A 24,014-nucleotide genomic window follows, 5' to 3' on the forward strand; every position below is an offset into this window, starting at 1 on the left:
ACAAGACCATCACCAAAGAGTGACGGTCAACCAGCTCAGCGTCTGCAGGTGACAGGACGTAATGGCCGTTTTGTTTAGGGTCCTGCCAGTCAGAACCCACGCTGACACCCAGTCACCAATACTGATGACGGAATCGTCGGCCGTCAATAATATAGGCTTATTTTTTTAGATAAATAAAAAACCATGCATCTTTTGAGCGAACATAGTTTGCTTCATCACCCTGCATTACCCCGTAATAACTAAAAAGAGCCAGAGGAATAAGACAAGACATTAAGAACATCATGAGCAGTTAAGATTTATTTAGTAACAATATAAACTTTTTGCCTTTATTTATCCACAATTAGATTAAATTATTGTTCGAGAAGGAAAACCATAATAGACCTAGTCCAACGAGATACACTTACAACCTACAGATTCAACAACCTCTACCAGTTATTCACAACAGAGGGAAGGCATGGTATCAGTGCTTTACATTTAATGAAGTTCTATTAAAAAAAACTAAAGTGTAGTACTTGCTAAATGCTTGCATAGTTAAAAAGTGTTGCACATGCATTTATCCTGTAATTAACGCTGTTGGTTTCAATCCATTTGAGCCATGTTCTACAGACAGCAGAATAGCCAAAACAACAAAAACAAAACTTTAAACTTCTACCTCTTAACAGGTCGACATTATCAGCTTGTTGGCTACCTATTCATTGCCATTACCGAGGGAAATAGGGTTGTACAAACACCGATGCCATTCTTTCAGTGCGGTACTGAGCTGGTGACCCACTAAATCCTACAATGCATTATATCTCCAAAGAAATTGAGATGAATGTACAGTACGTTTTTCCTGAAAGGTTTGTTCACATGACAGTTGATAGCGAGCCAAACAGAGGAGGTAATATAACGAATAGAATAATGAATGCAACGTCGACCCCGGGAATAAATTAGCTTAGTGAGGAGGCGAGCTAATGTTTGCCTCTCAGTTGTTCTTTTACATATACAGATGAAACTAGTTGGTTCACACATTCAATAACAGCATAGGGTGACTAATTCACATTCAGGTTTAAACACACAATCTACCAAGTATGATCAAATACACCCTTGTCTTTATCAAAACAAATCTACACTGTTCTCTATATCGTCGCAAAACGGAGCGGTCGAGAGTACGTTATGGAGGTTGTTTAAGGTTTGACCTTGTGCTTTAAGTGTAACGCGATGTCCACTACGAAAACGGACTGAAAACAGCTGTGTCAATCATCTTCACGGCACATTAACAATCCTAGCCTGCCTCAAAAGTGTCGGCCCACATCCAACATCACGTTTCACATTAAGGTATGTTCCTCGCCTGCACCACAGCCACGAAGACCTCTCCTCTACCTCGTGATCAGATGAACGGACAACACCAGAAGCTCTTGAACAGACCAGAGCAGGGTTTGAATGAGGACGGAGATAATCTTATACAGGTTTATTGTTATTTTTCCGAGACGTCCGGTGCTCTCAGTAGATATTGGGCAACTGGTTGTAGTTTCTCTCCCAGTAACCCTTGGAGAAGAGCCAGTCCTGGGCCTTGTTGTGGGGGTTGGGCCCTTGGGCGAACCACCTGCCGGACGGGAACAATGACAGGGGAGTCACTGACGGCGTGGCAGCGGGTGGGGAGTCAACGTGCAGCATGCTAAATGATACACCCGTGTATTGAGGTGATGGCAAGCATGACAAACATGTGCTACAGCAAACAAAGTCTGCACTAGGAGTCTTGGAGCCTAGTGTTCGCAGTGCAGTGTGCCCAATAGTGTTTGAGAATAAGTGTTGCATGTGCTTTTGACGTCCTGTAGAGGGTGCTATAGTGCAACACTTCAATGATAAAGAAGGTACAGTACTGTTGCGGTGCATAAGTTAACAGTTCAGTACTGGTGCAAGCAAAGCAAAAACTGAATGCAAAACATAGTTATAAAGATTGAGCCAAACCTTGGGCCAAGTGCAGGGTTCCTTCACAATGACATGAAGGGGGGGGGGGGGGCGGGGTAGTGTGGACGGCACAAGACAAAGCAGTGATTAGCGAGGCATTAGCAAATCAGTCCATATGCGAATGCAGGGGAAGGGGAAGAAAACATGTCCTCACTTGGTTTTCCACTCTTCACTGGATTTGGAGCGATTTTTACGGGCCAATCTCTGCTTTTCCTCCAACCTCTTTTTTTCTCCACTGGACAAATCTAGAGGCAGGTTGACACAGGGAAATAAACATCAACGCACGCACGCACGCACGCACGCACGCACGCACGCACACACACACACACGCTCTGGAAACAAAGGCTTTTCAAACAGCTAGGGGAGAGCCGGCTGGTACCTATGTCTCCGACCTCCATGGCCCTGATGTCCGGCCGAAGGCGGCAGTCTGTGGAGGGGATGGACTCCTCCATGGCCCTCTCCAGCTCATTCAGCTGCATGGCGAACGTGGAGAAGGCGTAGAACTGCCGACGAGAGGAACAGATTACCTTAACGAGCTCTTTATATCTACATAGCGAGTCGTTCTGCCTTCCACGGAGCGGGCCAATTTGCAGCGCCATGTTTCTGCACTAGTACAGAAAGGACAAAAGAGTCCATAACAAACTATAGACGGCCTACAAGTAAGATTGCGATGAGAGAAGATATGACCTATGGTTTTGGAGACCATACCACTGCCCATTATGAGTATGTCAAATGTTAAGGGCATATCAATCTTTTTTTTTATGGAGCCCTTTCAACTAGGGTGCATCTAAGGGGTGGCAATTGGGGCATTCAGCAGGACCAAATGTCATGGTCAAAGGCCCCCCCCGCCTGCTCCTCCTCTCCCCCGCTGTGCTGGGTGCTGACCTGGGCAGAGTTGTCGGGGCGTGGGGCTATCCTCCAGATGAGCTCACTGCCTGGGATCACCTGCACTGTCTCTGCGTCGGGCGGCGGCAACTCCTCCGGCTCCTCGTCCGCACTGCCCTGGAGACACACACACACACACACACACACACACACACACACACACACACACACACACACACACACACACACACACACACACACACACACACACACACACACACACACACACACACACACACACACACAATTAAAGAGGCTCAAGGGGTTTTGCTAGGAAACCGATTGCAGCACATCTTTTCGCTAGAAACGCATACGCAACATGTAATTAAATTGTTTGGTGGACGTTATAATAATTATATAAATAATAATATAAAATAAAGAATGGCTGGGTTTAAGTGGGGATCCGATGCAATGATGACTAATGCAAGCTCGCGCAAAGCCACCAGCTTTTTCTTGCAGTAATACTCGACCAATCTCTTTTAGCAAATAAAAGAGTTCTAGTTCTGGTTGAAGTAGCGGCAGTGCAGTATATCACTCAGTGTAATGTATCTCTCAATCTGCTGTCCTTAAGACGAACCCGGGCAGCTCTCCTCTTCCACGCAGACTCTGGGCTCGCCAATCTATTTCAACCGCAACCAAAGCCCTGATGAGCCCAGCATTACTCGTTTTTTGCTGATTTCCTGCTGCCAGCCGCTAGCCGCTAAACCTCAGATTTAAGCGGGACAAACAGCATCGACAGGTAATACCTGCTTGGTTTTCTTCTCCTCTGCGCTCTTCTTGTCTGCTTTCCTGTGTGCTTCGAAGGCAGCAGGGTCTACGGCGTACAAGCATTCGGTCCATTTGCCGTAGATTGCGCACAGCTTCTTTTTGCTGAAATATTGACAGAGCCTGTTAGGAAGAGGCTTCGGGCCCGGACAGTAATCTGACACCACTAGGGAATGTAGTAATTACTGGAGGTGTACGACCAGGTACATTACACTCGCTGTACAGCACACGCATAATTTACTAGCAAATAGCAAGAGGGCCTGTACACCTGTGCTTACACACGGAAAAGGCGTAAAGGGTAGACATCTTTGTCTTACCTTTTATCCAGGATGTACCCTTCCACCTTATGGAGCTCTTTGCCGAAGAGGCCGCAGGGTTTGAATGTCAAGCTACACCGCTCACCGGTCCTGTCACAGACAACAGAGAGCGGAGTTGTCAACACATGAACGCACACAGGAGGAACAAAGCAGGACAAATAAAAGGTACGGGGAGGTGGTGGTCAAAAGCCTTCTCAACCTTACTTGTGATTGATCACTTCCACTTGGCCGTACTGCTCGATCCAAAGCTGGCCCACGATGATGTTGTGGACACAGCAGGTGGGGTTTGTCCAGGTGTACGCCTCGTTATGCCTACACAGAGAGGGGAGAGGGAAGAGCGTGTGAAGGGCTCAACCTCCGTCACTGCACTAGGTTTGATCACATCAAAACACAAATGTTTATCACAGTAGGTTTGATTGGGTACTGCATCAGACTTGAGTTGATTTACCTCAAGTTTACCCAAGTTTTATACTGATGTTGCCCAGCAGGGATTAACCCAAGTGCCAACATTCAACCTCAGGGACAGCACCACCTCTGGAGAAAAAGGGTTATTGCAGTTGCTCTTTGGGATCAGCTAAAGGTTGCTCCAGGTGAAGTTTCTTTCCAATACACACTAGGCCAAATAATGAATCCGGTGCGTGCTGTGATTTGATCTTGTTCAGTAAATGTTCGCATTTGATTCGTTTTACTTCTGTTGCCGTTGTATTTCGGCGAGTTGGCAGTTTTTTTACATCTCCAAACCTACTTGGGCAGCTCCAGGGTGATGACCCCCTTGGGCTCCGCCTCCACGCTCTTGCCCCAGAACTTGAGCTTGGGGTAGATGGATCCGTGGAACAGGAAGTCCTCCTTCAGGCCCTCCGCGTGGAAGGCACTGACCGGCGGGTGGTGGCTCACCTGCTCCGACACCCAGCGGAAGCCCAGGTCCTCTCTACACAAACCCAGGGAAGAGGACGGTGGTCTTGGTTTGTGGAGCGTTAGACTGAGCCCTCGGTGCCCGGCGGGCAAGATAATAATACAACTTTAAAACACATTAGCGGGAGTCTCACCATCATAACAATATCGAATGATATCATTTCTCATCACGGTGCTACTAATCCACTGTCTGGAAGGCTTACAATCAACCTATTAGAGGGCCCCTAATCCCAATTAATGACTCCCTCGACTGCACTTTGTCTGTGCCAGTGGCGGCTGGTGGTTTTTAAAGTGAGGGAGGAAGGACTGTGCGCTTGGTTGCCATTGGCCTGCTTGCACTGTTGGTGTATGGTGGCATAAGAATGTGAGACTCAAGTTGTTTCAGGGTGTTTTGGTGAACTACAAAATAGCAGGGAGGGAGTTATGTGAACAAAATGTATACAAAGCCACCAGTGGCATCACTGTAATTTAAGAAGGAAAGGATGCAAAGCATGTTAGTCATTAGTTGCTTGTAATGCTACCAGTAAGTCATGCGTACCTAGCAAACCATGTAGCACTCACAACACTGACGTTGCCATTACTTCTGATGACCTTGATTTTGGGAAGTGGTCTACCTCTTTCTGAATGAATGGAATGTTTTTTGTAATAAGACGTTAACAATGTCCTCCGTTTCCAATGTTTCCATTGTGCATTTAGGATCTCGATATCGCAGATTTCACTTGCTCTGCGTCTCTCAGACTGAGCACCGCGGCAATGCTGACCGGGTTTGTTATCGACAGCGTTGCCAGATTGGGCAGATTTCCCGCCCAATGATAATTTTTCCAGCCTAACATGGTTAAAAGTAGCCCAATTGGGTGGGAAATCGGACAAATCTGGCAACACTGCTCAACATCCAGGGATCCTGCTTATTGGTTCATAGCGCAGACGGATAGATTTTTGCGCGAATCAGACCCCTTAAGGTCCCACCCACTCAGAGGAGGATTTTCCTCCTCTCTCCCATTGAAACCCATGTTATCCACCGGCCGCCAGTACTTTCGGGAAAATGAATGGGAGTGAACGGCGGCGGAGGGAGGACGTTCCTCCCTGAAGTAATTGTCAATAGGCGATAGGGGGTGCTAATGTCCCTTTACCCAGGGAAACGAACATTATATATTCAAAGGCAATAAAGTAGTCATATTTAAGGGCATTCATTCATTACAATAGTCGGGGCAATCTACATTTTTTATTCTCAACAATGTTACGGAGGATCTTCCTCCCTCTCCTCAATGGAGAAGCCTCCACTGGTCTGTGCAAATTTCCATCATGAGTGTTGTTTAGGGAGAGAGACTCAGCAGTTCAGAAAGGCATGCTGGGTAATTTACCTGATCAGCTCGTAGGTCTCCCCAAGCAGCGGGTTGAACGGCTTCCCAGTCCTCTCCCACTGCGAGGCGACAGCCGACACAGCAAACGCTGCCACACACTGCAATCCATACACCCAATGAGCGCCACCGTCCTTAGCTCCAGCGCCACGGGCATTATTAAAAGTGAAGCTCGTCAAGTCAAAGCAATTCTAGGTTAAGTCGAGTGAAAACAACATGATGAATTAATTCTATGACCGGAACCGGCCATTGTACCATCTATATCCATCCGACAACGGCCGTAATGTGAGTCTGTGTGTGGAGGTGGGGGGGAGAGGGCGGCTATACCTTCATCCTCTCCACAGAGTCGGTGGAGGTGTTGGCCTGCTGGAGGAGGTATGTGTGCTCCATGTACTCAGCCAGCCGCTGCAGGAAGCTGAGGGGCTCATTGAACATCACAGGCATGGCGATCTTCGACAACTCCTGAAAAGTCGAGAGAGAGAGAGAGGTGTGTGCGTGTGTGTGTGTGTGTGTGTGTGTGTGTGTGTGTGTGTGTGTGTGTGTGTGTGTGTGTGTGTGTGTGTGTGTGTGTGTGTGTGTGTGTGTGTGTGTGTGTGTGTAAACAAAACAAGACACAGTAATGACACACTGCACTGTGAAGCCATTGGAGAGAATAACTTTTCCTTTTGGATGTGCACTTTTAATTCTAACGGCCACAAACATCCCCTGTGCAATACACTCCACGCCGGTAGATTTATTTTGCTGATGATAACACTGGCCTTTGAGTCAGTTTAATGAAAACTATTCCTCTTGCCTTCAGTTGCACGGCGGAGACTAGAATGAGATTCAGTAACTGTAATAACACGGCTGCAGGGGTAGGGCATTTGGATCCCTGTCGACTCCCAAGAGGCGCTTACCGACTTCCCCGCAGACAATGCAAATCAGGAACCCATTCATCACAATTAGCAAAGTTTCCCCACTGTTCAACTCGTTATTTAGAAAACTTTGGGTGCCATCTATTGCGTCAGCAGCAGTCTCCCCCCAACAGAAGGATTCAAATAGGAGGGATGCACACTTGTTCTTCTCACCATGCCAATGCATTTCTTCAGGATGCTCCATACACTGATGTCATTCCTAGAGAACATGGGCGCGGGCAGGGACGATCTGGGCGAAGACAACACAGGACAGAGCGCTTTTAATGAGCAGAGTGATGCACCCATTCCTGAGAAGGGGTGCAAGGTTCCTCTAATTGGACAGACATTTCTGCCAGGAGTGGGAAATTGTAGACTTTTAAGGATGGAGGAGGTGAAGGGGGTAGAGTGAGATAGACTTGGTTAGACACAATAACAAAAGAGACAGGATCAAGCAAAAGGTAAGGAAAATGGTTTTATATCTCTGTAGGGATCCTTTCCATTAAGCCGTAACATTCTGAACCTGACAGCAGCAAAAACAAGCACTTAGCAAGAAGACATTGACGAGGAAATATTGCCCCAATGGATTACATTGCAGCCTATTCCGTGGATTATAGCTGCAGAGTTCTCACTCAATACTGAGTGCTCACTCAGTACTGAGTTCTCACTCAATACTTGACCAATTTGAGAAATAGTTATTCACGTCGAAAAATCCAAAAGTGAGCCTTTATACATTTGTGCTAGTATGCATTATTAGGTGTGAGCCAGAATGCAGTTTCATTGAGGAAAATGGTTCACACGCACTGAAACCTCACCTGCTTCAATTCTAAACATTAGCCTACAGTATCAGAGTAGTAAATGCTAATGTAGTATAGCTGTTAAATCGCAATAAGGTGAAGAAACTGACAGAAGGATGTAGGGGATGCCATTTAAAACACAAAGCAGTTCTGACATAGATTGATCTCTCGCTTTGGAAGCCAAGTCACCCGACACCTGTAAGGTAATAAGCAATCAGCCACTCAGTTCATGCAAAACCCATGAATGAATGGGAGACGGCACGCGCGTTGGTCTCAAGAATCGCATGCGTCTCGGTGTCTTACACTTGATTCTGTGGCGTTTTGAAACCAAGATGTAACGGAGCCGTTACTAACTGAAACCATTTTATGTGGACTTTTTCAACTTTTCTACACCCACCCTATTCTCCATGATTATAGTCCTTTATTGGGACATTACACAGCTCCGAGGCCCCGATAGGCAGGGAGGCAGCTGCACACAGAAGGGTGACGGTAAATCTGAACAAACAAAGAAAGGTGTGAGTGGACGGCCTCGATATCAACGGTGGAGCAGGGAGCCCAGTGGCGCGTCGTGGAGAACCACAAAAACATGAACCAATTGGGGGTCAAGTTTGTTTTCATGCATTCAGAGGAATAGCAAAGAGTTTCAAATGGCTCTGTGAGTAGTTCTCTGTGTGTTCTACAGAAGCCTTGCTGAAAACGGATTGGACTCAAAGCACCTGAAGTCTCTGTGAATGACACTAGTTTCACCATGTGTACAGAGACAAACATCTATTATGCACACACGCACACGCACGCACACGCACACACACACACCTCCATCTCAGGTCCTGTCTGTGCTAAATTATTCATGTGTCAGTGTCAGTTGTTGGAGCGATAAATTAAATGAAATCTGGATTGACTGAAATGATAAAATAAGAAACAAGGAGAATTTGCGGGCCATAGGAAAGCTATGGACAGATGGAGCTGGCCAGGAAACGGGTTTGGTGTATTCCCTGCTGACTGGCCACTCAAACAAAAAACACCTGAATGCAAACGCAGGACGGAGTGAACAGGCAGGTGTCCCATTACATGGAGTGTCAGAGAGGACGGGCCCTTCAGAGTGAACCACCCGCTGCATATTATCATCAAGCACGCAGGTCAGCAGTAGGTTACAGAATGCATAACGTAACCCATCGCATGGAAAGCAACATGGACGAAGGCCATCCCCACGACGGGGGGCCGAACAACAACCAGAAAAAACACAATCTAGAAGCGCCGCGGCGACCCACCTGTACTTCTTGACCCCATTGCACTGGGCCGCCTGGTGGCCATGGTCCCCGTCCCCGGACATGGCTCTGGGCTCCCCGGTGGGCCGGCCGCGGCGGAGGCTTCTGAAGAGGGGGGCGTCCGGGGCCTCGTCCTCGTCGTAGGAGCGGCTGGCCACGGAGAGGAACCCGCTCAGCGAGAGCTCCGAGTCGGTGTCTGCCGGTGTGCGGAAGGGGACAGGTGGCGGGTCACGGCCAGGCACGCGCACACACTCGGGTGTCTGGCGTGCGCACCTACGAGAGACGCGCGCGCGACACACAACAAGGACACGCACACCCGCAACAGTAGACTCGACTGGAAACACGGCGCTCAACTTGGTCCCCGGCTCCGATCCAGCCGCCTCCCCCCTCCTCTCGCTTCTCCGCCTTGCCCACACCCCAGCCCCCCCCCCCCCCCCCCCCCCCGCCAGCCAAGCTCCACCTGGCCGTCCTGATCCAATGAGAGAGGCCGCACAGGCAACTCACTTCCTAGTGCATTGTTTTGCGCCAAGCTTGTTGGCTGTCTACGACGACCTCCCCCTCCTTCCCTCCCTCCCTCCTTCCTCCTTCCCCCCCCCCCCACGGGCTGGCCGTCAGGGGACAACACAGGCAGAGGGGTGGACGAGGGAGTGTTGCAGAGGGAGGATGGAGGCGAGGCATTCCCGTTAGACACTGGCACAACGTCCGCCGGAGGACGGCCCAGCCTCGAGGGCGTCCTTATCGCCAGGCGTCGTGGTGACGGGGTTTGTTTTGGGGAGTATTATTACGTGGTCGGCCGCCCGACACCTCCTATAGCGGGGCGTGTGGCACGAGAGTGCTGCCGTCTGCGTAAACACGTTGTGTATGTGACGAGCGGCGTCCCCAGGGAGCCGTCGGGCTCGTGTGCAATCAAATGGAAAAACAAACATCACATTGAAAAGGAGCATGGGAAGTCGATCCCCATGACCACTGGCACACTGAGCGCCTGCAAAATGGCAGCGGTCCGGGAGACTCTCAGCCAATCAGGCGGTACAGTTGGAGATTGTAATGCGCACACCAGATTGCTGAGGAATAGTGTTGGAACATTTATAGTAAAGCGATTTAAAAAAGCGCAAAAGTACTCCGTTTAATTATGGAAATTGGCACCAACGGTGTAAACAGTTGGAGCGGATTCATATTCCCTTCCCGCTGACTCAGCCCTGTACAGACATATTCTCCTTGTTTGTTGGACACCGTAACGCTCGCTCATTAATAGCGTTCACTGTTTGTTGTGGACAGCATGTCTGGGACTCAAGGCTGCACGGAATTAACGACTTTGTACCCACATGGAGGCGGATGATGGGCTTTACCCGTCAGAAAAGGAAATGACGAATGCGTCGGTGGCAGGATGTTAGTGAGCAGATTGTTGGGTCGAGGTGCGATGTGTGCACCCCAGGCCGTCCACAGCAGAGAGGGCGGTTGCTGGAGGTTTTAAATATACAACTGGTGTACTGACAGTGGCACTAACAAAATCCTCCATGTACCGCTACTACCAGAAAGTAAAGACAAGAAAATAAAACACGTCCTTATTAAAGGAGCATTTCACTGGTGGGCGCATGAATATGTATTGAAATTGGGTCCTATATGTAGTCGAATAATAAAATAAAATTCTAATTTGGTGTCGCCTTGACCGAGAAAAGGCAGAAAGGGACTTTTTGGCGCTTGTGGATTGAAGACTCCCTCCATGGACCACGATGCACAGCTTCGCTGGCCACTCCCGCTGATGGTTCCCAACCCCTTGTGCTTGTAGTCTTATGAGAATCCTCCCCTCTTACACTTCCTATTTACTTCTACGCAAAAATCGTCATATTGCGTCATTCTAAACAGGAAGTGTTGGAGATCGATACGGATCTCTCCAGGAAATAAGGGAAATAAGGGAATGAGGCACGACCATTCAAAAATATGAGTGGGTTTCTAACGATACAAAGCTTAATGGAAATGGGTGAAGTTTCCCTTTAACTGGGGGTGGGTCGTTTGGACTCCAACCACTGTGCACCACCTATAGGCTGTTAGAGGAACTACATGTTGGCGCCTCATGGCTTCTGCTCGGAACCCCACCCAGAGGAGCTGCCAGGGCACCCCTTAGGGCGTGTCAACCCCCATACAGACCAACAGCTGTGGGGGTGTGTCGGCGCATGGGGCCTCACCCGACTCTGCATCGTAGAAGTCTCCGGTCAGGGCGCTGGGAGTGGGCGACTTCCTGACCCTGCTGAGGCTCGTGTCGTAGCGCTCGGTGGCCAAGATCTGAAGCGCCTCCGTGAGAGCCTTGTTTTTCTCAAGCTCCTGCTCCAATTTCAAGTGCCACACCTGAGGCGGACACACACACACACACACACACACACACACACACACACACACACACACACACACACACACACACACACACACACACACACACACACACACACACACACACACACACACACACACACACACACACACACACACCTTGATGCAAAACTTATGGACGGAAATGTAACATGCATCTTAACATGGAAGGGTCTGACAGAATTCAGATGTCGATAAGCACATCATTTCATGTTGACCCGTTTGGGTGCACAACACTTCCTCAGCTAATCAGTCTGTCTGTGCATGTCCTTCAAGGAGGCTGCTTCGGAAAGTTGGTTATTTTCCTAACCTTAGGCTCCGGTTACCTCCGGTCAGAACCAAACACCACAGTCTCCAGGAGCTCTGAAGCCCAGGATTGGGTGTCCCTTGGAGGCAACCTGAGCCGAGCGACGAGGGGACCGACCAGACCAATGTCACCCATTGTCTAAATGTCGTTCCAAGTCTCCTCGCAAATGCCAAACATTAAAGAAGATGACTCTCACAGCGAGGAGGAGAGGGGATATATATATGTGTTGAACAAACCACCGTCCAATGGGAAAAAATAGGAGTAGAATATAATGTCAACAACAACTCTCCCCAGACAAAGTTCCAATAGGAACGCATTCAACGCCTCGTGTTTCTAGGTTATATTTAATAGAGCAACATTTGAAGAACAGATTTCAAGTGCTTTTAGAGTATAGGGCGTACCAAAATAAACAACTCAAAAGTATGCTTCTAACCAGGTGAGGGAACAACAGAGTCACCTTGAGAAAGGCGGCAGAAAGATAGAACAGCGACAGCAGGAAGACCGAAAGTCATAATATTCACATTTACGAAACATGGCTATGTTTGATATTACTGCTGTAAAGAAAGTGGGAGGGGTAATTATAGTCTTCTCTGAAATAATCAGACCTAACGGAGACAGGGGCCGCTGGCGCACGCAGTTACCAGGCCAAGGCTTCTCAACCTCGTGGAGCTCTCCCACATCACAATGTCACATGAATAATTAAAAGAGTTGCATTAAACGATGTTCAGAAATGTAAAATTGTTCCGCACATTGCACATGGATTATGATAAACCTTATTTTTTCAAGTACGATAATTCATAGAGCGATCATTTTTTTAGATGTATGTTTTATAACATGATGGCAAGTCATAACATACATTTAACATGACGTCCAATACATGAATTGGTTATATTACAAAAAAAATAATATATTGTACGTTACATTCATGTTATCATATAACCATACCATATAACCGTTTTATGATCCTCATTTATATAATAATCATAATAATAATACAAATGATACACATACTATTTTACTCTAGGGAATTGTGATAAGGAGGATCACTGGCATGTACACCGACCTACTTCCTCTTATTCCATGGACTAGACACCAACCACAGCCTCCCACTGTGAACGAGGTCGTAGAAAGTGAGGATGACTCATATGTAGAAGCTACTTTGGTTCACTGATTACCAAACAAACAATTGGTACACCATCCGCCACACAGGTGGCCGTCATCTGTTCACGATGTAAAAAAGAACCGCAATTTAAATGTAATGAAAATCGGTTGATTCTTAATCATAAGCAACCTTTCACTATTAACCAAACACAAGACACATTTTGGTTCAATATGGAGGTTTAAAGGGATCATCCTGACAGCAATATGACGGGTTGCTTTCTACGTTCCGGATAACTATAGTTAATGCGTTGTTCCTCTGGCACTAGGGACCACGGCTAACTAGCAACTGAGCTCAACAACAATTTGATCACTTTCCCACTCTTGGGACTTCTGTTTCATCTCCCCCATCTCTCTGCTGCACTCCTCTCTCCTCTGAGTACCAGCCCAATTCGGGCTGTTTGGTTGGCTGCTGAGCGTATGTTTGATTCAGGAGTCTTGACTCCAGTCCTGGTAGAGCCTGGGCCTTGTGACACACACACACACACACACACACACACACACACACACACACACACACACACACACACACACACACACACACACACACACACACACACACACACACACACACACACACACACACACACACAGCCAAGTGTGTGTGGCTACGGCTTGATAAATGAATGAGTACCTATGCAGAGGTTCTGGTCCTACAGCCGCTTGGAGATATGCGCTGCGTAATGTAATGTAAACGAATCAAGTGAGGGATTGCTGCCAACGCACACCGACCGGGGCACTTGGCTTAAGAGCACATTTGGGACAGAAACACTTTTGTTCTTTAACTATCCCGGGCAGGATTGCACTCACACTCATCCCCCCCTGCTCTCTGCAGCCTCTCGCTTCAGAACACAGAGCTCTATTTTAGTCGCTGCTGCTGTGGCGGCGGTGTGTATTCATCGCTGACGACTGGGAAGAGACGCCGTCTCCGGGGCCAAGACCCCCTGACAGAGATGGGCTTTTACTGGGCTTCTTCCGCCCCGCAGGCTGCAGCAAACACAGGCTGTAATGGACCGTTAAGGCCCGCTACGAACACTGTACTGTGCATCAAGGCAGCACTGACCGTAGCCAACGGTTTAAACATGGAATGGGGTGGTACATATTTGCTAATGGAGCCAGTGCTGGAGATGAGGCAAATATGTCTCTTAAGCTTCTCTACGCTCGTGGTATACCGCCGGATGCCTACCACATAAGACAATGTTCAACGCGGGGCATTTAGCCTGCGTGTGTCTCTTTCTGTTCCGGGTAAAGGTGATAACACAACAAGCCATTGGTGTTAACTGGTGCCTGGTCAACCGCAGGTCAACATTCATATGCTGCCTAATATAAATAACTTAAACAGCCCCATACCACCACTACCAACACGACCAATAGAGTGCATTCCACTGAGAACAACACAGTGAGACAACCCCGCATATGTGCACGTCAGTGCAGGGTGGCTGCGTGATTTAAAGTAAGATGGCCCGAGTACGATCGCCCGCAGTGTGGTGCCTGTGGACCGCTAGTTTTCTGCTTGTACACTTTAGTATACTAGTGTTCAGATTGTCCTGACCCACGGATGTTTGTGCATACCCGATCCATTTACAGCTCCGTCTCCGCGGCGATACCAAACTGCCTATTCTAGTTCTACGAGAAGTCCAACAGGGGAAGACAGACCTCCCTCCAGCTCTCCTCCACAAGCCATGCAATCATCGCGCAATCACGCGCACTCGTCATATGTGCACAGATGTGGCACCGTGCGACTAGCGCACTCCAGTTCTGCCACTGATGAATTGGGTCAGAGCAAATTCAGACAGACTGCCAAGGGGCACTGCCATAAGTGCTGCTTTACACTCCCCCTACTCTCCCCGAGGATTCGTGCTTCAGTTTCACACATCCGCAGGGACATCGCAGGGCAAACACGAGCTCAAATTGAGGAGCGAGTCGTTTGCACTTTCCACGCGACTGCCTGCTTGGTGTGAACTACGGCAAAATATGGGATTAAGGCTAATGCTGTCTTTGGAGTTGGCACTCAGCAGCCCTCTTGTTATCATAATCCAGTTAGCATTGTGTAGTCGCTCAAACAGACCCACCCCCTAATCACATTGAGCTTATTCATGTAGTGCAAGTTTTGTTTGTACAGTGACTACGTGATGCGCTGCCGTTTCAGGACGCACACTTTTCAGAGAGGGTTCCGCTCTCACACAGCTTTAGGGTTGCTAAAACACAGATGTACCAAGTTGAAGACGATCTGTTTGTGAGTTCTAGAGCCACAGCTGTGGTTGTCTGTATTATGAGGAGCCCGTTGTGGTTTGCAGCCGTGCATGCCTCGCCGAGCCAAGAGGTTTGTAAGCCAATGGCACCTGGACTTTGTTCACCGTCCCCATAAGGATTGGCTCTCTGCACGTCAATGGGCTCATTCGCACAACATTTAAGGGCAGAACCACAAATGATTCTTTTTAATTTCAGTTCAGTTTAAAGAATTGGTATTCCATAGGTTATTGGAAAAAAAATAGAAATTAACATTAATGCTGCTGAAGTGCTTACTATCCCTGAATACTTATGAAGGATCCATCAAATGCATTCATTATTATATAAAAATGCATTTCTTATCCAGTTTCTTCAACATACCAGTAAAAAAAACACTTAATATCATTTAACAGATGAACCCATATAGCATGCACAGAAGAACCAAACAGTTCAGTATTCCCTAGAATCCCCTAATTTTTGCGCTTGTAGAAGTGCTAGATGTCAACGCCGTAATTCACAACACCGAACTGAAACACGCGTCAGCCGAGGAGTTACAAATCATTTGCAGCGTTTCAATTGCAAATCCCCTTGAGCAATACACACCGGGACTAGCCTAGTTGTGACAACCGCCAGACGTTCTTATTACAGAGCGCCCAATCACCACCGCCGACAGATGAGAAGAGAGGTCTTGTTTTTACCTGTGCGGGGAACTAGCCGAGTGCTTCATCTCCTCTCTGTTCCACCCTCCCCCCGCCCTGTGTCGGGATGCTCTGCCGGTGGGGGTTCAACGTGAGCCTGGGAGCAGCGAGGAGATCTTCAAAGAGTGAAGGCGACGGCATGCAGCGTGCCGCACAGCTCCCGTCCGGACGCAGCTGGGAATATGCACGCACTCAAGTTTTGCAGCATCGCACAGCGTATTCCCTTGGACACGAGCGCTCAGAGTGTGCACGTGTGGATGCACGTCTTAGGGCTCTTGGTTGTGCTCTTCTGTGTTTATGCGTGTGTGTGTGTGCGTGTGTGTGTCTGCCTGCTGCCTTTACTCTAAATGCAGAGCTCAGCATAAAAGCGGATCTGGCGTTGGGCTCCCTGCCCGGATTCGCTCCGCGGCTTTCCCAAGGAAGGTGCCAAGCCACCGTCTGGGACAGGTGCGAAGGAAGTCGTCCACGCTTTTTTTTTCCCCGGCACGCACACAGGCCGACACACACAATTGTGCGTAGCCCCGGCACTGAACGCGAAGCCATATGATTTCATACCATTACAACATGAATCCAAGAGCCGATAGGACGACGGCACAGGGTGGCTCGTGGAAGAATCAATTGACAAGGATGCGATGATCTCATTCACAACAAACTCTGGCCAACACAAAAGAACACCATGGAGCATGTATCCAACTTTATATACAGTATCCTTCAAAACCAGCAGACCTGTTCATTTGGTTAGGGGGTGGGAAACAGAGAGTCAGGTGCCTCAAACTCCAACACCATGCTTCACAACAACTTGACTTTGCTTTGCATGCATTGATAGTCATTACAACTGCACATATTTCACCTTCAACCTTAAATAGCTATGCTTGCTGCCTCACAAGTCTCATTCGAGCGCCCAGGTTTTAAAGCTCCCACAATCGAAAAGCACTAGAGAGGAAAATCAATGTGTAGTGGCACCATCTTGCCAACGCTCCCTTACTGCAACCTCAAACACACTTGATCCACGTGATGTGTGTCCCAACTGGCCAACCCATGCCCCATTTACTTCCCTATTTAGGGCGTCACCATTCTGAAGTCGTGCATGTGATTCCTATACAGTTCAAAACGTAATACCCACAACGCGATGTGCAAAAAGGTGCATTATTTATTATAATGTACTTATTGTACAGTGCATATACAACAAGTATATTATTTTATAGTTATTTTACACTGCGTCCCATGACAACCGTTTTACAGCCTTAACAAATATCTTTACTAGTAGTCGCATTCCTGCGTACAAATGCATTGCATTCTGGCTACAGCATAAGGGTGTAGGCGTGGTTTGCACCCCGATCGCACCATAGGGATCATGTGGCACCCCCATAACATGTATGGTGAAATTACTAGTTATATCACGCCCCAAAATACCTACAGCCCTGTGTCCCTCCGCAAATTAAGCACCTCTTGTTTACTTCGCAGCTTCTTGCTAGTTCCAACCTGTGATCATGGACGAGGTTGATAGTCGCGGTGGAGGAACACAGCGAGCTGCACGACCCCTGACATTGTTTATGCCAGAGAGATGACATTTGGAGAGCGTTTATTTGGAACGTCGCCCTTGAAAGCATTAGCCCGTAAAATGACTAAACGTGTACTGTATGCACAATCACTAGCGATTGTTCACAACAATGAAACACCATAGCTGGGCGCTCATGGTTTTTTATTAACGCTTTCATGGCCACTGTAGCTTCCAGGCACTTTCATATTCACTTGTTTATGCCACCGATAAACAACCGGCTGGTGGATTTCCATCAACAAAATCATTCCAAAATCCCCCTGTTCAATTCAGTAATTACTGCACTATATAGTGGTCCACTATGTGGGTGACAAGGGAGCACAGCCAGTAGGTGACGGCGTACGGTACCTCCTCCTGCTTGGAGAGCAGGGCCAGACAGGACTGGAGGGCGGTGCAGGTCTCCCCAGACAGAGCACTGGTCTGCCTGGCCTTCAGCAGCAGAGGGGCAGCCAGCGCTGCAGGAGAACAGAGACAACGGCCGAACCACATCGGTGACTCTTTACGACAAGGGTACAGTAATAATTACCTATTGATAAACATGAATTAATGGGGTTATAATCTTTAACTAACAATTAATTAATAGTTAACCAACGGTCTAGTAATAATTTATGAATGGTGTTTATGTTAACTAAGGTAATGGTTTTCGTGTTAACTAGGGTCATATATTTATTATTCAAGATTAGGGCTGTCCCTAACCTTATTAAATAATGTTTAATATGATACCATCTATAAGCAGCACTCTTACCGTCGTTCTGCTCATTCTTCACCATGGATAAAAACACAGACACCTCACACTCCAGTTTCTCCTGGGAGGCACTGGCTTCCTGAATAGCACAGCATTTCGAAAAAATGAGTGCAGACACCCCAGAATTGAGCCAACACACCTGCACCGTAGCGGACAGTGGTGTAAAGAGCTGAATCTCAACTTTCCCTCAGCTCAATATAGCAGGGTCTCACTTTGCCATTCGGTACTCTGCCGAGCGTTGACTCACCTCAAAAGCGCGAGTCAGGCTATCCCCTGCCTTAGCATCTTCACCACCCTCTTCCTCATCATGTCCAGCCATCGCCTGCTCCTGGCTACAGTGGCGGCTGCTGTAGGCCGAATGGACATCGAAGGCATCCAACCATTTCTAAATGATAACAGAAATTCAGCCTATGACCCCTGACATATATGAAATATAATGAGACGGTCAAACACGTCCCTTGACAAAGATTGGATTTGATTTGGGTTATGTTTTATGTGAACATAACCTTTCATCTTACTCTTCTTGTCGTGATAGAGTTGGTCTTTGAGGACACTTTGAAATGGAAATCAGTGCTGTCGAAGCGTCGGAGCGCGAAGTAGCAGTTATCCCAGGGTTTGATCTGAGACGATATGGATCGTGATCAAACGGGGGTCATTAGACGCAGATACTTCACCACATGATCAGAGCAGAGTGTTTGACGGCTGCTCTGCATGAGGGCCGAGTGCCCTGAACTCGCACGCTGCGTACCATGCAGTAGGCCAGCGCGAGGGCCTCGGAGCCCTGCCTTCTGTGGCCGCTCCGTGCGTCAGCTCTGGAGGGACATGGATAGAGGCGCAGGTAAACAACAACAGCAGGACATCTTCCACAGGAGTTCGCATCGCAATTGAGACACTGCAAAAGTGAGAGTCGTCTGTATTACCGGCTTAGTTTTGAAATGAGTAAAAGTATTGATTCAATAGAAATATGAAATATACATAAAAAAGATAACCCAATGCCAAAACTAGTGACTCGTAGGAGACTGATGACGCTCACCGGCTGAGGTACCAAGATAAGTTTCCATTCTCGAGCACCACCCAATGATACCGCCAGCCGAGAAAGCGGGAGCTCTGTGGGACAAAAACAACAAAAACAACCCCCTCACTTTTCAGAACCCAGCGGGGGGTAAAGCGTCTTTCCATATTTGAGAATTCTGGTAAAAAAAAAAGTACCTTCCACAGTGGGCCTTCACACTTCTCAACGGTGCTGCTCGTCTCCTTGAAATAAATATGCATTTGCAGTTATTCATTCACGGCTAGACTTAGTTCGTTCTGTTTCAGGATGGATTGATATCGGGTTTTGTGGGGGCAGCCATGCCATGCTATACAATGCTCGTTGCCGATTCAATGTTATCTATTCGAATATAGTCTGCTCCATCTAGCAGCCATTAAATTTGAGCAATTTGTCACAATTCTAGTTTTATACTTACTTTGACAGCAGCAGCTGCCAGAATCTGTTTCAGCTCATCGGTGCAAGCGATGTCAAATGCTGTCTGGGCTGCAACCACATTAATTTAGTAGCTTATTATACACCTCTGGCCTCTCTAACCAAAAAGCAAAGCGTGTAATTCTAGACGAATGTGTCATTACAAGTGCAAAAAGTGAGTTGAAGGAAAAAATTAAGTCAAGTTTGATTTAGCACTGAAAAACCAAGTAACACGTAACCTATTGGAATGGGCTGCACAATAATATAATATAATCAAAATATGCATCCTGATTTTGCCAAATAAGTATGACTGCATTTGACTAAAGGTCATGAAGAGAACCACAAATGATTCAGCATACATTCGTTTTATTTAAAAGTTTACTTAATAAAGTAAAATAAAATAACCCATATGCACAAGTATTAGAATAATTACGATTAAGTTAAGATTGGCCAATAAAAGCCTCACATTAATCTTCAGAAAAAACAACCACTAAAAACAGGTGTATCTCCATAGTTTTGCAGCATTCGTTCTATTGTGGACAGTGTACCGTTCTTGTTTGTGAGGCTGGGGCTGGCTCCGTGCTTGAGGAGCTTCACAACACAGTGCTCCTGCCCTCTATAGGCGGCACAGTGTAACGGCGTGTTGCCCAACAGGTCCCTGCAGTGAACGTCAGGCGCCTCCTTCAAGCTCAGCTACAGAGGAACAAGTGACACATAATATGTGACCGGGGCCAACAGCACGAGAAGAAATGGTCAACATCCACTTTATTGCGCGTTCCCTGCTAAAGTCAACGCATTCTCAAGAGCGGTTTAGGATCGATCGAGGCCTTGAGAGGATCTCAACCATTTATGAATGATTTCATCCAGAATGGAAGCTCAAGTACATCTCAATGCGGCCTTGGACATACTCCAAAACCTATTCATCATATTTCACCAATATGCTCTCAAATACTTTTGAGAGCTTGTGTGAAAATGTGAAATACAACACGTTCATTATGACACACAGTTTGCAACACAGAATAACAAAAAAAAAATCCTAAAGACAATACTGAGCCACGGTCAGTGCAGCGCTGACCAGCTTGGAAAGAGCAACGATGTCTCCCTCTCTTGCCGCGTGCAGGAGGTTATCCTCCTTCCTCCGCACAGCTCTCCGCTCCGCCGCTGCACACACACACACACACACACACACACACACACACACACACACACACACACACACACACACACACACACACACACACACACACACACACACACACACACACACACACACACACACAAATGAACTCAAGTGCTCGGAGAACGAGCACTCGAGCGACGGCGGTAATCACACTCTGTCAGACATTGAGGTCGTCGTCGTCGCCCGGCCCCGGCCTCTCCGTACCCTCCAGCATCGTGATGATTTCGTCGTCCTCGGTGAAATTTCTGGGGACCTGCGCCGTGCCGTTGATTATGCTGGCGCAGGCGTCGTAGCGCAGCAGCGTGAGGACAATCTCCTGCACGGCCCACAAAGAATACAGTGAGGCTCGCCGTACGTACGCACACACACACACAGAACAGCTCAAAGGCTTCTGGGAGTTTTTTGTCATGTCTCCCTCCAGATAATATGAAGAATACACTGAGGCTCCACACACACACACACACACACACACACACACACACACACACACACACACACACACACACACACACACACACACACACACACACACACACACACACACACACACACACACACACACCTGGATCCTCCTCGGATCCAGACTTAAACGACACAGTACCTGCGCTAAACATTCAGATCAACAAAAAACACTTCCAATGGCAAAGGTAGACAATAGTCATCAAGAGTCCATGATGGGAATATTCTGCATGATGGGGCGAGTTGACGAGTTGAGGCGGACGGAGGATAAAACAACACGGCCGCCGCCACTTAAGATGAATGTGGAAGCGGAAATGATGCGGTAAACAATGCATTAGCCCACCATCACCGGCACACATCCGGTCACCTTTCTGCCCGAGGAGGCTGCCTTGTGCAGGGCTGTGTCGCCCAGGTCGTCCTGCAGGTTCACGTGGGCCCCAGCCTGCCAATCAACCCCAATGAAAAAGGAAGAGCAAAACATAAACAGGCAAACGCAAACAGGCATCCCACTAGGCTGAACATAATGAGACAATGAGTCTGGAGGGGGGGTTGCTCAGGAGGTAGAGTGGGTTGACTGAGTGTCGAGGTCACGGTGTCCCTCACCTTAACTCCTCCCCCCCCACCAACGAGCTGGCAGTCGCCTTGCATGGTTGACTCCGCCGTCGGTATGTGAATGTGTGCATGAATGGTTGTTAGTTGCTTTGGATAAAAGTGTCTGCTAAATGCACTACATGTCTGGAATTAAAATTGGTTCGACTCAGGGCAAGCTGAGCTCTGAACCACAACACACCCCCCCCCCCCCAACCAAATAAATTATCAGAGGTCCCCATTGAGGGCTGCAAATAATTAGTATTTGGATAGCACATTACTCAGACAACAAGTATTGAATGTGACAGCCTCGAATGACACACCTGTTCACTCAATCCGCTCCGTCAACCGGGGAAGCACAGACACATCCAACGATTTAGTTCCCCAAACAAGATGATTGAGGAGCGATTAAACCATTGACTATAAAATGGTAACATCATAACATTTTTTGAAAACAAATAAATAATAATAATGCCCTTCTCAATTCCATTTTATTTGTATCGCACTTAATCACAGTTAGAGTCTCAATGGGGCTTAACAAGCCATATTTATGACACCCCCCTAATCCTATCCCCCCAAGGCAAGAAACAAATCCATAAAAATACTTTTTGGATTCTCAAAATCAAAAAGATAATTTGCCTTACCTTGAGCAAGTCCTCTACGACATCCGTATGACCGAAGTGACTTGAGAGATGAAGTGGCGTCCATCCCGCCCTGGCATCACTCCGAGCTAAAGCGGTGGCAGAGGTCAAAAAGACCAAAACCCACCATCAAACGTATATTAGCCAGTTAAACACAAGCCGTTTCGTTTTGATGAACCTGCACTTACATCTGCAGTTGAGATTGAAATGTTGACTCTGGGCCATCATGAGCCGGAGGAGACTCTGAACACGTGATCGATCGCCCTCCTCTGCATGAAGGAGCAGCTGGGCCTCGAGCTCGGCCGGGTCCATCACCGAGTGACCCTCCCTACCGTCACTTTCCTTTGAAGAGAACCAATAGACGTCAGTTTTTAGGCGAGTGTCAGAAGGCACATACGGTGACTCGTCTTAAAAAGTGTGTTGATAGAGAATGCAACGGGTCGCAACGTGTTTTTGTTTAACGCAACACAGCGATATGGAGGCTATTTACAAAGACTATGTCGAACTGTACTTATTGTAATATAAACTAACTAATCATACATCAAGTGACCTTTATTGTTTGTTAGGAGTAAAAAACACAGTATATTTAAACTTACAGGTTGGACGGACATGGGTGAAACTTGTTGCTCGCAACAAACATCGCCAGCCAGTGAGGAGCTTTTTTAAAAATCAGCTCAGCTGACAGCCGCTGCTGCCCCCCCTCCCCATGTCACGTGACTAGCTGCCCGCTCACAGGGTGCTTTCACCGTCCACGTGGGTTCTGTGTGTCTAAATGACGTCAGGTCCCCAGCGTTAATAAACAATAATTATACAACGGAAATAATATCAAAACAGATGATTGACTTTTTGTCGACACTTTATAATAAGGTTCCATGATAAATAGAAAACTATTCATTACCTAACTCTTTGTTAATATTTGTTAATTGTTACTAAAATATCTAGGCTATTTCGGCACAAGTTAACAAGTTTCACTGACCAGAGTGTTGCTGGTTAGGGTTAGGGTTAGGGTCGTGTGTTAGGGTTAGGGCCTTGTGTTATGGTTAGGGTTAGGGTTAGGGCCGTGTGTTAGAGTTAGGGCCGTGTGTTAGGATTAGAGTCGTGTGTTTGGATTGGGTTAGGGTTATGCAGACAACTAATATTAAATTAATGATGAAAAACTATTAAATTTTGCCAAATAGATATTTTAGAAACAATTAACAAAGATTAACAAAGGGTTAGGTAATGACTAGTTTGCTATTTATTATGGCACCTTATTATAAAGTGTTTCCGACATTTTTTACGGCTTTACAGTCAACAACTGAAAGGCCCCGTTCCTTTTCCTGTTATTGGTAAACGCTCAAATCTTAGCGCCCTTTGGAAGCTCATGCAAAAAAAACCACATTCTTGTTCTCCTGCCCACACTCAAAGGGATGATTGGTTTCTTCAAAATAAAATGGCATTCATTGTCAGCCTTTTTATGGAGATTCTATGAGCAAGCCTACGTTTC

The 24,014-nt window shown here is 47.3% G+C and overlaps 1 protein-coding gene across 6 annotated transcripts; it reads right to left on the reverse strand.

The window, feature by feature from the left end:
- Nucleotides 1-270: 270 nt before the first annotated feature.
- LOC115548181 (oxysterol-binding protein-related protein 2) lies at nucleotides 271-23,229 on the reverse strand. Of its 6 annotated transcripts, none has more exons than XM_030362617.1 (29): nucleotides 23,125-23,229; nucleotides 22,717-22,870; nucleotides 22,532-22,617; nucleotides 21,667-21,741; nucleotides 21,045-21,156; nucleotides 20,736-20,821; nucleotides 20,209-20,353; nucleotides 19,665-19,732; nucleotides 19,408-19,452; nucleotides 19,232-19,305; nucleotides 18,947-19,010; nucleotides 18,717-18,818; nucleotides 18,446-18,583; nucleotides 18,199-18,277; nucleotides 17,802-17,908; nucleotides 11,323-11,482; nucleotides 9,143-9,335; nucleotides 7,255-7,330; nucleotides 6,515-6,649; nucleotides 6,191-6,288; nucleotides 4,663-4,845; nucleotides 4,122-4,229; nucleotides 3,918-4,007; nucleotides 3,582-3,705; nucleotides 2,836-2,952; nucleotides 2,330-2,453; nucleotides 2,105-2,195; nucleotides 1,951-1,971; nucleotides 271-1,585 (listed from the first exon to the last, which is right to left on the reverse strand). In XM_030362617.1, exons 1-29 carry the CDS (start codon nucleotides 23,137-23,139, stop codon nucleotides 1,483-1,485), a joined length of 2,973 nt encoding a protein of 990 aa, XP_030218477.1. In that variant the 5' UTR covers nucleotides 23,140-23,229; the 3' UTR covers nucleotides 271-1,482. The 6 variants fall into 6 exon arrangements, with proteins under 6 accessions (XP_030218477.1, XP_030218475.1, XP_030218478.1 ...); XM_030362615.1 differs by having other exon boundaries at nucleotides 21,643-21,741; XM_030362618.1 differs by lacking the exon at nucleotides 1,951-1,971.
- Nucleotides 23,230-24,014: the final 785 nt, after the last annotated feature.

The sequence above is a fragment of the Gadus morhua genome, chromosome 8 (genome assembly GCF_902167405.1).
Source record: "Gadus morhua chromosome 8, gadMor3.0, whole genome shotgun sequence".
Taxonomy (NCBI): Eukaryota; Metazoa; Chordata; class Actinopteri; order Gadiformes; family Gadidae; genus Gadus; species Gadus morhua.